This window comes from Ylistrum balloti, unplaced genomic scaffold, assembly GCF_031769215.1.
Source record: "Ylistrum balloti isolate Yb309-2 unplaced genomic scaffold, AGI_CSIRO_Ybal_v1 Utg369830, whole genome shotgun sequence".
NCBI lineage: Eukaryota > Metazoa > Mollusca > Bivalvia > Pectinida > Pectinidae > Ylistrum > Ylistrum balloti.
In genome coordinates, this window is record NW_026781993.1 from 184,355 (window position 1) to 201,301 (window position 16,947).

General features: G+C 35.6%; 2 protein-coding genes across 2 annotated transcripts in view; both read right to left on the reverse strand.

Moving 5' to 3' along the window:
- Nucleotides 1-6,714, reverse strand: part of LOC132545181 (motile sperm domain-containing protein 2-like) — a 28,935-nt gene extending 22,221 nt beyond the window's left edge. The window contains exons 1-2 of the mRNA XM_060208858.1: nt 6,631-6,714; nt 3,529-3,583 (exon numbers count right to left, since the gene is read on the reverse strand). Coding sequence (XP_060064841.1) covers nt 3,529-3,583; nt 6,631-6,714 — 139 coding nt within the window. The remainder of the gene's footprint in view (nt 1-3,528; nt 3,584-6,630) is intronic.
- Nucleotides 6,715-7,418: 704 nt separating this feature from the next.
- Nucleotides 7,419-9,370, reverse strand: LOC132545176 (dCTP pyrophosphatase 1-like). Its single transcript, XM_060208851.1, has 4 exons — nt 9,255-9,370; nt 8,959-9,069; nt 8,566-8,600; nt 7,419-7,786 (listed from the first exon to the last, which is right to left on the reverse strand). The coding sequence occupies exons 1-4, from the start codon at nt 9,368-9,370 to the stop codon at nt 7,596-7,598; spliced, it is 453 nt and encodes a 150-aa protein (XP_060064834.1). The 3' UTR covers nt 7,419-7,595.
- Nucleotides 9,371-16,947: the final 7,577 nt, after the last annotated feature.

The following is a 16,947-nucleotide window of genomic DNA, read 5'->3' on the forward strand; positions in this document are numbered from 1 at the left end:
ACTGAAAAGAAAAGTATTGCCTTCATTTTTGAGTGAAATTGTGGGATAGGCTTAAAGAATTCATCTTAATACATACTTGTAAAAAATGCAGAATCAGCCTTGAGAGAAAAAAAATCTGATATCTGTGTCCTATTGCATAATTGTCTTACTCTTTTACTAGTTACAGGTCTATAGTCATGAATTTTTAAATTTCTAAATTATTCCTGACCATTACAGCCAGACTAAATGAAATAGATTTGTTTTAGTAGTTTCTGAAATCTGAGCTGCAAGTTGACAGGATAATGTAAGGAAGAAATAAAGCTTACATTTACACAGAAGTCCGTATATGATTACTAAGCAATGTAGTTAAATTATATACACACGTCATATATACTAAAACGAAAAAGAAACACTGTGTAACCTAAAAAGATTCTTTTAAATGATATAATTTAATGTTACATTATTTCATTCATTTTTGTATACAATTTCATCTGTTTGGAACCATTTGTTGAAGGTTCTATCGATTATCAATGCTAATTATGCCAAAAATATCCCCCTTTTAGCGATGACCCTACTTGTATTGCGCAACACGGCCGGACATTTCAGTATCTTGTGTGTCCTCCATGCACAGCTGTCGCAGCCCTGATTCTTCTATGCATGGAATTCATCAGGGTGTTAACCCTTGCAATTGGGATGTTATTCCATTCTTCATGCAAGGCACGTGTGAGCTGGACCAGATTAGTGGGGGCATTTGGACGTCTCCTAACTCTCCTATCCAATTCGTCCCACAAATGCTCAGTTGGAGACAAATCTGGACTGAATGCTGGCCAATCGATTGGGATTACGTTATTGTTGGCAAGAAATTGCTGACAAACTCTAGCGACATGGGGCCGGGCATTGTCTTGCTGGAATATCAGGTTCCATGCTTGCACACATGGCACGGCAACTGGGCGAAGGATTTCGTCTCTATACCTTACGCCGGTTAAATTATCGTCAATCACGATCAGGGGTGATTTAAACCCATTGGAGATACCGCCCCAAACACATACTGAACCACCGCCAAACCTATCCCGCTCAGCGACGCACGCGTCGGTGTAACGTTCCCCTCGACGTCGATATACACGACGTCGCCCGTCCGAACGGTAGAGAGTAAACCGGGATTCGTCAGTGAAGAATACCCGTCTCCATTGCCTCATAGGAAAATTTCTGGGCAAGTGTGCTTGTAACCAAGCCAATCGGCGTTGGCGACTCGCAGGAGTTAGGGGCAGACCAACATAGGGACGTCGTGCTCTCAGGCCATTGACGCGTAAACGGTTTTGAACCGTATCAGGATGAATATGGCGGTTATGACTGCCTATAGTGTTATTTGCAGTTTCGGTAGCTGTGAGATGGCGATTACATAAGTGAGAAAGTCATATAAACCGATCCTGATGTGGCGTCGTGACGCGCAGACATCCACTTCACGGTCGGTCGATGACCCTCCCCGTCACTCGCACACGTTGGACAAGACGTTGAATTGTCCGAATGTGCACACCAAAATGTGCAGCAACCTGAAGTTGGCCCTGACCCTGCAAAAGCATTCCTATAGCTAGTCCCCGCTGGACCTCTGTCAATCGTGGCATGGATGTAAATTGCTTAATTCGAATCAAACTTTGAAAAATCAATCCGAATACTTGAACAGTATCAAATAGACTGTAAATTTCCAATGGCGAACTCAATGACCTTCCCCTGCACAGGATGCTTGTATTTTAGCACGTGCCTCGCACGGAGCGTGGAGGTCAGGTATTGTGTGATTTTAAACACGTGTACCTAGTGACCGCGAACAACACATCAACCTGACCGAGTGTCCTTATTCTAGGCTAAGCAATAAATCATTTGTAGTATATTTAGTGTACCCGGCGTTTCTTTTTCGTGTTAGTATATATGAAGGTGTTTCTGAAGCTGATCTTTAGGGATTCAACATCTGATCTCGGTGACAGCTAAAGAGCTGTCTGAATGACTGAAAGTTGACAATGTAATGATGTTTGATGAAGTCTGGTAGCAGTTTTTGGGCATGATATGTGGTGAATCCTATACCAAATTAATGAATATATTTTCATTTATTGATTCAGACCAGTACCACCTGGTATCCCATTTCTATGGTAAAATCTGCTTTCTATGGACTTTTCATAACTAAAATGGATCTACGAAAGGATTGTCTTATCTACAGATCAAATCAAATGAATATATAGTTTCTGATTCCTGACTCTCTCTCTCTTCAACCTAAACACACAAATATTATGTTTACATTTATTTATTGGCACTGCATGCATCCCAGTCTGGAATAGCCCGACCTCGTACATAGTAAGCAATGCTAAGCAAAAGGCTAGGTAAGGGGTGAGCATCTACAGGTATGGGAGTGTCGACCACCTGAGACATGTTATATATCTTCCGATAGTGACGACAGGGCACGGATGTAAACAATAATTATGACAGTTTACCTCACAGTCAACACCAACATGAACACTGTAACAGACAATGATACAATCAACCAAATCTTGCTTGTTTGTCCGAAGTGACAGATATGTATCTGAACCGATCATAATCTTCCCGCAGAATAACTGTATCCAATGAAAGGGATTGTAGTTAACTCACAATAGTGTTCATTTGCTTGTTTCATAATAAACTGTATGTGATAGACCTGACATTAGATTATGATTTGACTAAATTTCTCCACTGCACACCATTATTATCATTTTCTGAAAAATTCGGGATTTTTATTCAAAATCAGTTGGGATGCCTGTACCACTCCCAGGAAATGATGATTAAATTAACTATTCAATGACAATCTCAAGTTTCCATGACGTTTGTTTTTGTTAGACCAATGGAGTTACTTCTCAGTAATGCAAGATGATCGTATTGACAAATAAGGGTACATTATGTACCTATGTATGTATATAAACAATTATGTCCAAGAAATGACAATGGGGTGGGGTAGATATACGTTACCCTATCTTGTTTCCAAATTTTGACTACTTAATACTTATGTCTATTGTAGTTTTGATATACAACTTGTAATTAAATGATGTTTACATTAAACCAAAATGTCTAATGGCTTGTGATGGGCTGTTAGGGTAATATTTAAGCACACGGATTAGTTATAATGATAACAATATAAACACTGATAAACGAGATTGGTTGCATATACACATACACCTATATATGCGACCCATCTTATATATTACGCCATTTGTAATGTATCCCTGTAGCTTATGCTTAAACTCGTACCAGTACTTGACATAGTCTTTAAAAGTCTCTTTAAAAGTCCGTAAAGAAACAGTGACGGCTATAGACATGAAGTATATATCTTGATAGACAGATGTCAAGTGTGAGACATTCTCGTCAAAAACAACTAACGTGTTGGTATTGCTGCGGCAGTCCCAATGGAATGTTGTTATAACCGAAAGACAATTTTCACATGAACGACATCATTCTTACAACTCGTAACATTTTCAAATGGAAAGAAATCCAAAATAGTGAAAGCATCAGATCATATGATGTAACATTTACCGTTATATTTGTCGTAGAACACTTTTCGAAGTTTACCAGCATTAGATGAATGAACCTGAAATGAAAAAGGATATATGTTTTAACTTAACATACACGAAAAAGATGAAATTCAAGTTTTAACATATAATTTTGGAAAGAAACTTTACTTTTCTGGAGTCGCCGTCCGCCATATTGTATCGTCTGCTGACTTCCGCCACAGCGCCACCTTACAATAGGATAAATCAAGGGGCTATATAACGTTGTACTTTTTCAACTCAAAATCGTCCTATGAAAGGCCTAAAGGCCATAATTGAGGACGTTAATCCCCTAATAATAATAATAATCAACTCAAAAACTTCATGTCAGATTGAAGAAGAAAGAACATATATAATCCCCCTGATCACTTAGCTATTGATATCACAACGCCGAATTCCTGATATAAAGCAAAAACTATTTTAATAATCTTTCTGCATCAAACGATATTTCCTTAATATGAAAGTGGATTTTTTGTGATAGGGAAGTCTTATTTCACACCTAAAATTCCCCTCGGTTTCTGATGTCACAACATCCTTCCGATTTCTTTCTGTTTTGTTAATATTGACACCAAAGTATAATTTTCTATAAGAAAATATGGATTTTCCATATAAATACTTTTTGACACAAGTAAATAGCCATCGATTGCTACGGATACAATTAATTTGAGCAGATGTAAAACATTTTTTTTTAATAAACATGAAATTGTGATATCGAAAATCGACCGAGAGGGAAAATTAGGTCATGACGCTACCCAAAAGGAACACTTTGCAATGTTTAAACTGAAATTTTTTTTTATATACAGGTACAAGTGAGCAGTGCATATTTTAAACAAAAAATGTATGGTCTTTATGAATAATTATGGACAATTTTATCAGTGTCTTCTATGTCGCTTATCATATTTTCAATCTGTGGCAAAAACGGAAAAGAAGCCAGGCAAAAATACAAACATCCCATCACGTTATTTAACGTTTTTGATGGAAAAGTCACTAAAACTAATGAGATAGTATGTAAAATTTCATTAGATAAAGAACAAATATTTTGAATTGCATGCTTTATATCTGTCGTCCCTCTAAACGAACTGAATTTACGAGGTGTTCCACTTTTGGAACCGTACAGTTTGTTCATAGACACACGTGCTACTTACACATAACAGGAAATGAATGCCGAACTTAACCGAAGGTATCTATTTGTAAATATAAATGAGGAAAATGGAGGATTGAAATACCACGTAGTAAAATTATGCAATTCTCTTTAAAAGATTTCCGTTTTGGGTAGTGTCACGCTGTTACACGGAAGAATATCAGGGAAAAAATAGACGTTCAAAAGGGTAAACGTCTTCAATTTCTTTCGATAAAGGTCAATCTAGTGATGTCACGATTATAAGATGAGGAGCGATCACGGAAACACAAGATATTATCTGAGTGTCGTTTGATTATGAGAATCAAAACACGAGTCTAAAAACTTTAACATTCAGCATTTAATGAATGAAAATCTTATGACAAGTTTGACAAATTCAATATGAAATAGAAACACATGTAAAACTTATTACATAACTTCTGTATTTTCAAGCGTTCTTGCGAAATCTAAATTAGCGATATTCTCGCTCAATATTTCTTTCGTTGGTGACATCACAATGCATTTGACGAAATGAAGTTATGACGTCACAAATGAACCTAAGTCAATCATAACTCTGCTAGGTAGTAGTTATTACAGGTTCAGTCATCAAAAATTTACAACACTCATAACAAAGCCATTCTGGTCTTTATCACCAAGTAGCTGTGATAAAATTCAGACCCCTAGAATCACTAACGAGTCCTATAAGGACGACACGATTGTACAGTTTCTTTATTTGGCTTTTACTATACAAGATTTAAATTGCCATGAAAATATGTTTCACTTGTATATCTTTTGTACAATGTTAGAGAGACAATGTTTTTATCTGATAAGTAGAAAAAGAAAATCTGACATACCAAAATCCCTTTTTATCCAGAAAAAAATGCAACGTGTTCCTTTCTTCCAAACTTTCAAAAATGTTTGTAAATGAACTGTCATGAAACTGGGATCGGGGAATAAACCAGGATCAGGGTAACACTTCCTGGAAAATTACAATTAAAGTTTGATTTATCTATCAGGAAACGTCACAGTAGCTGAACATATCATGTTTACACACTTGTATAAAGCATAACTTCAGCTTTCACAACTCACTGACGAGATGGGTAAACTACATACGTACCTGGTAGTGTGTCTGACACTGTTCATTATATCATCTTTCTGTATCATCAATAATGGAGGATTAGCACAAGCTGGTAAGCTACTTTTATTATAAAAAAAATTACATCCAAAATAATTTGCATACCTAAAATTGTATGTATGCACCATGATACGCAGAGATCAGCGCATGGCATGTTTTCTAAATCATTAAATATTCCATTAGCCAGGTAAAACGTTATTCCAAGAGGAAAAGGTTTCGTTGTGCAGAGTTTTAATTAAATCTTTACGTAATCAATCACCGATATGTTCGTTCCTTATAATGCTGGATATGATATGTCATTAATGTTACGAGTTCATAGGGAGGAGGAGGGAGGGGCGCTGACTGCTAAGATGATCACCAATACTAGAGTTGATTGTAAGGAAATTATATGTACTCCAATCGTTATGTTTGTATATGAGTATAAAGCCAATATTATTTTGCACTCGCAGAACGTCTGATAATCGATTCACGACATACTGCTTCCGGCTATGAAATGGTTTTCATGGAGCCGCTAAATTGTACACTTAGTCGTGGCACTATATCATATATATAATCAATGGTTCACTGCATGTCGTGCAAATCATAGCATCGCTTTATATGAACAGCGTATACATATTCAATGTATCTGCATGTGATTGCATGAATGTATGAACTGATGTAACATTGTACAATGTAATTATGCCATCTTTAGTTTTATATAAAAATGTGTTTAAATCTGTAATCATTAACTAAGTTCTGTTTGTTTGCGCTGGGATTTAACGTCCCGTGAACAGCCAGGGTCATTAGCGTCGGAGTATTTTTGAAGTACCTGGTGTTTTAATCAATGAACAACATACAAAAGGCCCATCAATCACATGCTGGCCAATTGTGTCTTGCTCAAGGACACTCAACTTAGCTCGCGCCATAGACTCACAACGCATTATGCCAGTCTACAGTAATATACTCTAACTAGCCCATATTAAATCATCATATAATATCATAATTGACCCGTATTTTATTGCTTGTACTTATTCTCTCATCGTGTTGTACAGTCCACAATGACTCACATTCTCTCATCGTGTTGTACAGTCCGCAATGACTCACATCTCGGTGGTATACAATGTACAATGGAATAGTCAATAGTTATTGACTCGTATCACATCTGTAAGTCCTATTGTAATTAACTCACTTTGTAGCATATTAATTGATCACAGTCTCGTACCATATTGTTAGCACACTGTACCTACTTGTAATACCGCTTGTTCTTGTCCATATTTTACCTGGAACAACGTTTCTCATTCCTAAATTGATGTATTTTGTTTCGTTTCAGCCAAACGAACACGAAAACCTGGTTGCCACTGTAATAGGCCACCCTGTACCCCTTGTGGTGAAAAAACTTCCAGGAAATGGTCAGGACCGATCCGAGTCAATCCCCGAAAATGAAAGCACTTTTTTGACGATGTCAACAGTAAACGGCTTCCAAAGAACAATCATTCCTTCATCAATACAGCTGAAGAATGGAATGACTCGTAAAGATGAATTCCTTTGTATTTTACTCTGTCATTAATATTATCAAACCAACAAAATATTGGTTTCAGATTGTTCATAAATCTATCCGAATTTTTAAAATAAATCTTAACCCTACATTGCCTTTATTTCTGTTTTGCTATTTGGTAAATGTGTTTGACGGATATTTTACATCAAAACTGTAGTCCCTGGATATTGTCACTGCTTCCTGGGAAACCTGGCAGAGTCGACTTCCGAATTGTTGTCATATCGGCTCTCAGTTTACAGCAAATTAAATTGGTTCAAGGGACTCCAGTCATTGATATTCTGTGTATTTTTCACTTTTTCCATACACTTTGTCAACTGGATATTTCTGTCTGTTTTGCTCAAGCTTGCTGAGTACCGCTGATGGGAGATCGACATGGCACCTATCAGCAAGACGAACTAGGTAAAGCATGACGTCACTCATTTCCTGGCCTACGTGTGTCCTCTCCTTGTCCGTAAAATCTAGATAGATAAAAGAAGCGTTCTAAAAGACATATACTTTCCTGTCCTGTGAAACCTTGTAACTAAATCGCATGATGAACCCTTAAATAACACATGAGGACAAAATAACTCCTTTGGGAGGAAATAAAGTTTGACGATGGTTAAGGCGTTGACATTGCATTTTAAAGAATTTTATAACATCAGTGTATACCGTTAGTGAAACAGAATATTTACACAAAAACTCTCTGGTCTGGGAAGAGAACGAGTCTTTCTACTGCCGTCCATTTACTTTTGTTCTCCACAATTCTGATACAACTATAATTAAAACTGGTCTCGTTACGCCATTCTGTTTCACGCCAGTCATTCGATGATTCGACTGTTCCATTTATTGGAACTGCCCAATCGTGTAAGAGAACGTGACTTATTCAATGAAGCGAGAAAACTAACTACTACAACACCTAAAGTGATGTTGGTAAATAAAACAGTATTTTCTTAGCGCAATTATAGTCGATATAAATGCAATGTACTTCTTGCAAATCTTCAATGAATCAAAATGATTTTAACAGCATTTCATGGAATTTGCCAGTAAGCACATTAAGAAGACATATACTCTTTAAAGTATATACATACAATGTACAATGTCCCGGTCCTACATATCCGACCAGCTTTATGAAACGAGTCACGGTATTTGTAAAAATGTCAATTTATTTTCAAGGAGTAAATTAAATGCAGGACATATACATATACTTCACAATGTAAGAAGAAGTAATATGCATAAAGTTTTTTATGAATCAACTTACTTGGTATTCCTTCCTTTACTTCGCCTTTCCACTGACTACAACAAAAAATATCAGAATATCCGATCAGTGATGTTGACTATTTGTTTCGAATCTTTAAGTGAGTACATGAACAGTTTCTCATAATGACACAATAAAACTAAGTTATCGTTATTTCGGCCCCTTTGAGCATTGTTAGAGGAAAGACAACATACATTACTATACCGAATTAAACACAGAGTTTATTAATCAATGAATTAAGGTAAAGATGTATATCAAAAACGATTCATTTTGAACATTATCTGATAACCACACTTCATGATGTAGGTCACAAAGCATGTGTCATGATGATTATTTATTTCACGTGAAATTGTGAAATAAGCATTTTCAACTTTTACAAAAAAATTCAAAACTTACAATATTTCCGCCAGTTCGCCTACCTCCCCGACCAAGGCAAGTAAAATATTTCTAGGAGTGTGGTACTGTTCCCAATTTCTTTCCTTAGCAAATATCGACTGGAGTTCTCGTCTGAAAGATCAAAACATTGCCACTACCCAGATCATCATCATCATCATCATCATCATCATCATCATCATCATCATGTATTGTGTCATTTAGTTTAGGATATTTTCTGCTAAGGTATATATGTATATTGAACATGTTTCTTTAACTGACTTCTGATGACTGAAGATTGTATCCTCAAGTACACTTACATTTTTTCAAGAGAAGGTTCTTCGCTGAATTTAAATCCTTCCTTGTGAGGATTAACTATTTCCTCAAAGGGTCCATTCTTTGATATCTTCTTTGGAGAATGATCACCCTCGGCCATCTTTTTTTTTTTTTTTTTACTTGGAGACAAAAATTTGAAGACTGAAACGTATACGTATAATGTTAAATACATGTATGCGACAACATCCTCATCTGATATGTGTATTTATATACATGGATTCTGGTATTTCACAAGAATACTACGGGCAAACGATTGCTTCATTTAAATTTAATGTACAAACAATTTGCATTTTAACATGGTTTGTGGTGGCTTCTTGTAAATACGCCATACACTGTAATTCTACAGACAACTGATAGAAATCAACATCATTTTGTGCATTGAAATATTACGGAAACATACTACAAATTTGTACACATACATCTGTAAATATTTGGACTAATCTGTAAACTGTACATGCATGCTACGGCTCACGAAAATCTCATCAATCACATACTTATTGCACTGAAAATTAATGTTTTGAACTTCCATATGACCTCATCTGAAACACAGTGGTTGAATTTCCCTCCAAACGACACCGATTGTAACCGATGACATATGTCTTATATATCACGTGAACCGATTAATCAACGTTTATCAACATGAGCAATGCATGTGGTTAATCTAACATTATTTGAGATGCCCAAATTACTCGCATCTATACATCGATCGCTCTCACACGTTTAAAAACTGTATTTTCACTCACATGACAACAGCCTCGTGGTGCAAGTTTATTTTCACTACACATGCGCAGATACATATTTGAGTGCTTGACTTCCGTAGTATCAGGAAACTGATTCCATGCTCAACAGAGACATTATTCTTTTTATTTTTTTTTTAAATTTTGTTTTTTCATTTTTGATATATATGATATCGTGCTGATGCTACAAATAATTCACTGATTACATATTACTAGATCACATCATACTTGTTTTTTTTATATTTTCACTGTTGCCCCTAAATGGTAAGAGCTGAATAACTGTGTATAATCACGATTTATAGCATACTTTTTGGAAAATTGCATTTGTTTCAATAATTCTCGTCTTTTCCGTGCATTTTTTTAACATGTTCAAACACCCATGACAATCATGACACAATGCATAACATACATAATTCCAGACTCTGGCGACATGTACCTGTTGGAGTAAAAAGAGGGATCAATGTTTGTCCCTCACACTTCGATTTCTTTTATTATTTTGCCTTTTGTGGAAACATAAAGATAAACCGTTATAACTGTATCAATGATTGTTACTACTGATAGTCGTACAGTTGAGTGACGGGTATGAAAACAAACTGGCAGATACAGGAATGCTATTTTGAAAAGCTAACACTTTTTACCATGCGAAACACACCCTCAGCACAATTTCCCATATTTTTGTTTTTGTCTTTGTATTTTTTTTTTTTTTTTTTGGGAATGGTGGGGGGGCTTTTTCTTTTTTGTTAATTGTAAATGTGTTTTCTATTTTTATATCATACTTGACCACTTTATATGCAGCAGTAATAACTAACAAATATACATTCTACAATAGTGATCTATCCTTTGAAGAACTACAGTAACTTAAGACTGAATGAAATAAAACATGAATGGATATCACTTAATTTAATTTCTTTAACTATAATCATGTAAAGTAAGAAATGTTAACCTTGTCTGACGCCCGATAAAAGACAAGGTAATTATGAAAACATGTGCATTTATACTATATTTAGAAAGCTCACTTACATGTATGACAGATATCCGGTATTAACCATATGTACTAACAGCTACTGATTTCTGAATAAGTTTCCCTACTCAATATCCATGGTGAATATGTGCATAGGTTATGGTTGCAAAAACCATATAGAAAAAAATTACGACAAGGGTCCCAATCTCAGATACAACATGTATACTTATCTCATAATTACTGGCTACAGCAAAATCCGAAGAAAGAATATAATGTGGAAAAGTTACAAGAGCTACCTCAAACATAGACCATTACATTCAATGCTTGGTAAACCTGGTAGCGCTGACACTCCAGATGACATAGAACATGATGTTGACGAGTCTTACACAAACTCTATGTCAACCAGCGAACTAGTATATATCTCTATTGATAGTTTGTTTTATGGAGGGAACTCGGATAAAAGGCGTGTTATTTCTGCAAAGGAGGCCCGTAAGTTACGTAACATGGCTTGGCGTGTCAGAATAGACCCTATATTTTTTCTATGGTATGTGGTGTCCACTTGATGCATGTGTTTGCAATAAACATCCCTGACTGACAATAGGCCTACAGACGAGAGAACCGCGAGAACTTAATCTAAAAAAACTGAGCTGGTCTTGTGATAAATGACCTCGAACCGAGTAATTTTCTATCTGCAGGTAGCCAAACTACTGCAGACGTTGATGTTTACCATCTCAGTGAAGAGGAATATATAGTATGGACGGAGTACACGTTTTAGCAAATGTAGGAAATCTACAGATTTGCTCCCCCCAACTCAGTAGAGGATCACCTTCTTCTACTTTTGATCACCCTCCTCAAAGATCATCATACTGTGGACAAAAGTAACACAACTATGTCAAGTTATGAACATTTTCTTTCTAAACCGGTTTGCACTAGATATTATAAGTCCATTTAATGAGGATGAAAACTATACAAAGAATCAGACAAAAATACGTTTGAACACTGAACTATTGGTTCAGTGATGATGACAATGTGATTGTTGACCGGAGGTTTAAGAATGTGCTGGTCCTGTTGCAAGGTTCAGTGTTTCAGTATACATATACAAGCCTTTTTATCTTCTTCAAGGTCAGACACAACATGATACACCGAATGCCAACGATACCGGGCAGTACACAAACTATGAGTGTTGTACTGTCTGTATATGCCCAGTGCTACCGTTGTACTGTGTATATATGTCTGTTGTTAGTGTTGTACTGTGTATATATGTCCGGTGTTAGTGTTGTACTGTGTATATATGCCTGGTGTTATTGTTGCACTGTGTATTTATGTCTGGTGTTAGTGTTGTACTGTGTATATATGCCTGGTGTTAGTGTTGTACTGTGTATATATGCTTGGTGTTAGTGTTGTACTGTGTATATATGCATGGTGTTAGTGTTGTACTGTGTATATATGTCTGGTGTTATTGTTGAACTGTGTATATGTGCTTGGTGTTAGTGTTGTACTGTGTATATATGTCTTGTGTTAGTGTTGTACTGTGTATATATGTCTTGTGTTAGTGTTGTACTGTGTATATATGTCTTGCGTTAGTGTTGTACTGTGTATATATGCCTTGTGTTAGTGTTGTACTGTGTATATATGCCTGGTGTTAGTGTTGTACTGTGTATATATGCCTGGTGTTAGTGTTGTACTGTGTATATATGCCTGTTGTTAGGTTTGTACTGTGTATATATGCCTGTTCTTAGGTTTGTACTGTGTATATATGTCCGGTGTTAGTGTTGTACTGTGTATATATGTCTGGTGTTAGTGTTGTACTGTGTATATATGCCTGGTGTTAGTGTTGTACTGTGTATATATGTCTGGTGTTAGTGTTGTACTGTGTATATATGGCTGGTGTTAGTGTTGTACTGTGTATATATGCCTGGTGTTAGTGTTGTACTGTGTATATATGCCTGGTGTTAGTGTTGTACTGTGTATATATGCCTGGTGTTAGTGTTGTACTGTGTATATATGCCTGGTGTTAGTGTTGTACTGTGTATATATGCCTGGTGTTAGTGTTGTACTGTGTATATATGCCTGGTGTTAGTGTTGTACTGTGTATATATGCATGGTGTTAGTGTTGTACTGTGTATATATGTCTGGTGTTATTGTTGAACTGTGTATATGTGCTTGGTGTTAGTGTTGTACTGTGTATATATGTCTTGTGTTAGTGTTGTACTGTGTATATATGTCTTGTGTTAGTGTTGTACTGTGTATATATGTCTTGTGTTAGTGTTGTACTGTGTATATATGTCTTGTGTTAGTATTGTACTGTGTATATATGTCTTGTGTTAGTGTTGTACTGTGTATATATGTCTTGCGTTAGTGTTGTACTGTGTATATATGCCTTGTGTTAGTGTTGTACTGTGTATATATGCATGGTGTTAGTGTTGTACTGTGTATATGCCTGGTGTTATTGTTGTACTGTGTATATATGCCTGGTGTTAGTGTTGTACTGTGTATATATGCCTGTTGTTAGTGTTGTACTGTGTATATATGCCTGGTGTTAGTGTTGTACTGTGTATATATGCCTGGTGTTAGTGTTGTACTGTGTATATATATGCCTGGCGGTAGTGTTGTACTGTGTATATGCCTGGTGTTATTGTTGTACTGTGTATATATGCCTGTTGTTAGTGTTGTACTGTGTATATATGCCTGTTGTTAGGTTTGTACTGTGTATATATGCCTGTTCTTAGGTTTGTACTGTGTATATATGTCCGGTGTTAGTGTTGTACTGTGTATATATGTCTGGTGTTAGTGTTGTACTGTGTATATATGGCTGGTGTTAGTGTTGTACTGTGTATATATGCCTGGTGTTAGTGTTGTACTGTATATATATGAATGGTGTTAGTGTTGTACTGTGTATATATGCCTGGTGTTAGTGTTGTACTGTGTATATATGCATGGTGTTAGTGTTGTACTCTATATATATGCCTGGTGTTAGTGTTGTACTGTATATATATGCCTGATTCTACCGTTGTATTGTGTATATATGCCTGGTGTTAGTGTTGTACTGTGTATATATGCCTGGTGTTAGTGTTGTACTGTGTATATATGCCTGTTGTATATAGTTTGTACTGTGTATATATGCCTGGTGTTAGTGTTGTACTGTGTATATATGCCTGTTGTTAGGTTTGTACTGTGTATATATGCCTGGTGTTAGTGTTGTACTGTGTATATATGCCTGTTGTTAGGTTTGTACTGTGTATATATGCCTGGTGTTAGTGTTGTACTGTGTATATATGTCTGGTGTTAGGTTTGTACTGTGTATATATGCCTGGTGTAAGTGTTGTACTGTGTATATATGCCTGTTGTTAGGTTTGTACTGTGTATATATGCCTGGTGGTAGTGTTGTACTGTGTATATATGTCTGGTGTTAGTGTTGTACTGTGTATATATGTCTGGTGTTAGTGTTGTACTGTGTATATATGCCTTGTGTTATGTTTGTACTGTCTATAAAACATCAATTTATCGCGATTTTCATCTCGACTAGCCAACTTAAGAAGACATCTTAACACGATATTATCATGACAAGTCGTGCAAGAAGTTATTATGGAAACACGACAAGTAGATGGTAGTTACATGCCTCCATAATAACCTACGTGCACGATTTGTTTTAACGAATGCAAACATTTTTCTAATGCACAATAAAAAAAATCTACATCGTCAGCTTTTATATATCGAAATATACATCCGTCTCTATCAGAAGACACCCACAAACAGAATCATCAATCATGTCTGTAGTGTTACAAACAGACCAATACATCAACCAACGTCAGTGCTGTTTTGATCTAATTGCATATCTGAACGTAAGTTTTAATCCTCTATGTAGGTATGTCACGTATGACCAATATATGTTATATCACGTGATCACCATACATTGCAGTGATATCAATGTTTATTCTGTCTATCTTTATCGATGTCATTTGATAACGGCCTTATATTTAAAGCTTTAAAAATCTATATTTGGTAACATGGACATTAATATTAGATGCCAGTTTGTCTGATATTAGTTAGCTCCAGAGTAAATATGCTTCTGAAACTTTCTTTTGTCCAAACACGATAAATAGAAATACACATGTAGAATTTGTAGATACGTGACACACGTACCATTTACTAGGTTTAGTAACAGTGACCTTAACATTTCTATGACGAATTTCATTATCTGAAAAGATGGAAAATCGAGTTTTAAAATTAGCGGCACATTTTCATGCAAAAATGCATGAAATTATGATGAATTATGTTACGGAGCAAAAAGAATCAAAATACTAAAGTTTTCACAAAAGAACTCCAAATCAAACATTCGATTTACATGGTGATAGTCGATCTACATTGTATATACAGATATGTTGACCCTGTCACTGTTCACGTGCGGTAAACACATCCAACGAACAACAAAAATTAATGACCATCTAAAGTGGGCCGACAACAACCACACAATGTGAAATTTCGCCTAACTCACTCTATACAAAATGCTTTAATGTTGTGTGTAAGTGACTTTCTATCATCAGTATTAGTGATTTTTTCAACTGTATGCAAGCTTGTGGAACATCATCCAAAACTGTAGCTGTAGTGATACTATGAAATGTGACATAGGACACTCCGTGTAAAATCACATACACCGACCTTCGATTCTGCAAAACGATATTCGAACTTACGGAAGAAAAACAAACGTAACACAGCCATACTCTAAAAAGAAGATTAACACACCGAGTGACAACTGTGATGGATAGATAGGTGAAATGACAAAACTACAGAAACGTGTGACTGCTATCAGATAACTGTGTTGTAGCTACTAGACAAAGCATTTTTCACTCTCCAGAAAAAATATACCTACTATATGAGCCTAATACGTTTCCATACAACACAGTCTTTCAATGCTTTGTTTTTCTTCATGTCCGAGTTTTATTTATCGATTTTAACAAAAATGTTTCTATTCAAATTGTTACAGGATATATTGGGAATTTTATCTACGTTGTACAAGCTTTATTCGTACTTGTTTCATTGCAAGTGTTTATTTATCTTTTGCATGACATTTCAGCGTTGATATAGTGATCAAATCAGATATGTAGGAATGTTGTGATATATCACATCATTTACATAATTCCTAATTATTTACTTAATTTACAATACGTGTAAGTAAATGAGAAACTTGAATTTAAGTACTTTTCAAGAAAATAGAATTTCTCTTCATTTTTCTTCTTTTTATTCTGTTCTGTATGATAAATCGATGTATTTGTGTGTGTCGCTTCCTTATTCTTTTTCGGTAAGGTGCTGGTGGTGATTCTCGGAATGTGGATCTAGATACATCTTAGTGTCCTTGTTAATTATATAATTTTACAGCACTTCCTGAAATGGTTAAGACAAATCGATGAATTTGTATTTTTTCGCTTTATGCAAACTATTCCTGGAAAACGGATCTAGATAATTCATTTTTTTATCATTTGTTTTTTACATAATTTTGACAGCACTTCCTTAAAAGTTCATAAGATTCTCGGAAAAGAGGCGTGGCGACCTTAAGATGCGGATGCAAAATTTAGATAAATGTTATGTCTCTACCTGTATCTACAGATACCTGAGTTGTTGACAGGGAGAAATCGACAATGATGCTTGTTTGTTTACTGTCAGTGTTGATGCTATTAACCATAGCGCCCGTGTGTATTGAAGGTATGGAGTTTTTCTTTTTTTAGTGTAGTAATATTCAACAATTTGACTTGTCACAATATAAACTTTGGTACAAGTAGAATCGTTTGATTATCGATAATAATTTGATTATCGATAATGGGAGAATCTAAAAAGGATATATTTATATCATAATTAGATTAATACTTATGTTAAAGCCTCATACGTTATAACTTTTCTAAAAGTTGCACGTGAATACATTTAGTAATGAAATAGGGATCATCATGATTATTAATTAAGTAATCCCTGATACTCCTTTTATAG

Coding starts and splice junctions, on each gene's coding strand:
- LOC132545176 (XM_060208851.1), bottom strand. CDS start 9,370: ATGGCCGAGGGTGATCATTCTCCAAAGAAGATATCAAAGAATGGACCC. Junction 9,070..9,254: donor GAACCTTCTCTTGAAAAAAT/GTAAGTGTACTT, acceptor TTGATCTTTCAG/ACGAGAACTCCAGTCGATAT. Junction 8,601..8,958: donor GGCGAACTGGCGGAAATATT/GTAAGTTTTGAA, acceptor TTTTTGTTGTAG/TCAGTGGAAAGGCGAAGTAA.